General features: G+C 42.5%; 1 protein-coding gene across 1 annotated transcript; it reads right to left on the bottom strand.

Moving 5' to 3' along the window:
- Positions 1 to 129: 129 nt before the first annotated feature.
- LACBIDRAFT_314300 (uncharacterized protein) lies at positions 130 to 718 on the bottom strand (the record flags this gene model as incomplete). Its single annotated transcript, XM_001891261.1, has 3 exons — positions 130 to 158; positions 212 to 277; positions 328 to 718. The coding sequence occupies 3 exons, from the start codon at positions 716 to 718 to the stop codon at positions 130 to 132; spliced, it is 486 nt and encodes a 161-aa protein (XP_001891296.1).
- Between the last annotated feature and the right edge of the window lie 85 nt (positions 719 to 803).

Raw genomic sequence — 803 nt, 5'->3', positions numbered from 1 at the left:
GCTTTCGTCGCATTACTGTCTCTAATGTTGCATCATCAATCACTGTGGTATGTTACACGTTACCCTCACATTACTTACCTTGATGAAGATGTTGATTCAATAAACTCATGCTATCAATAGTGATCCCATCTATGGGTTTTTTTCTTCCAAGCCTTGCACTGATACCTATGTTTTCTCAGTAACAATCTGCCAAGTAAAAACAATCACTTACGTTGAAGCTCCCTCTCCCGGTTTTGACCTTCATTCTTGTTTTTCCTGCTGATGCCACCACCCACATCTATAAGAAAGCATAAGTGTGAAGCAATTTGACAATGGTAAGACATTCACGTTTTGGCCTATCAACTTCTGTATCTTGACTTGTCGTATCTGTGTAGTCCTTAACGTGGCCCCACTGGGATGGTATAAAGCTGGCCATATTGGCTTTGTGGTCAATCCATTCCATGTGGATTTTTTTGCGAATATGAGCTGCTTTGACAGATGGATCCATCCCATCAACCTCAATCTCCCCTGGTAAAATGGGATCAGAGACCGAACCATCTGGAGCTTCAGGCCAAGGTTCAGCAGTGATGGTTGTCATATTGTCTTGCATGGTGAATGCAGACGTAAACTTTGCCTGGTCTATTCGTACACCCATAGGCAATGGAAGCTGACGAACAATATAGGCAGAAATTTGAAGTAGGCCCCAGATGACAAAGTTGAACAATGACTTAGGTTCCATAAGGATAATACCGTCTCGGACAAAGTTAGCCTCCCTTGTTATCGTCCCTTTATTGGTGCTAGATTTTCTCAGTTTTCTGTGACAG

This window comes from Laccaria bicolor, genomic scaffold (genome assembly GCF_000143565.1).
Source record: "Laccaria bicolor S238N-H82 LACBIscaffold_603 genomic scaffold, whole genome shotgun sequence".
Classification (NCBI taxonomy): Eukaryota; Fungi; Basidiomycota; class Agaricomycetes; order Agaricales; family Hydnangiaceae; genus Laccaria; species Laccaria bicolor.
Note: the sequence above shows the minus strand (reverse complement) of the source record. Positions and strands in the feature narration are given on the sequence as shown.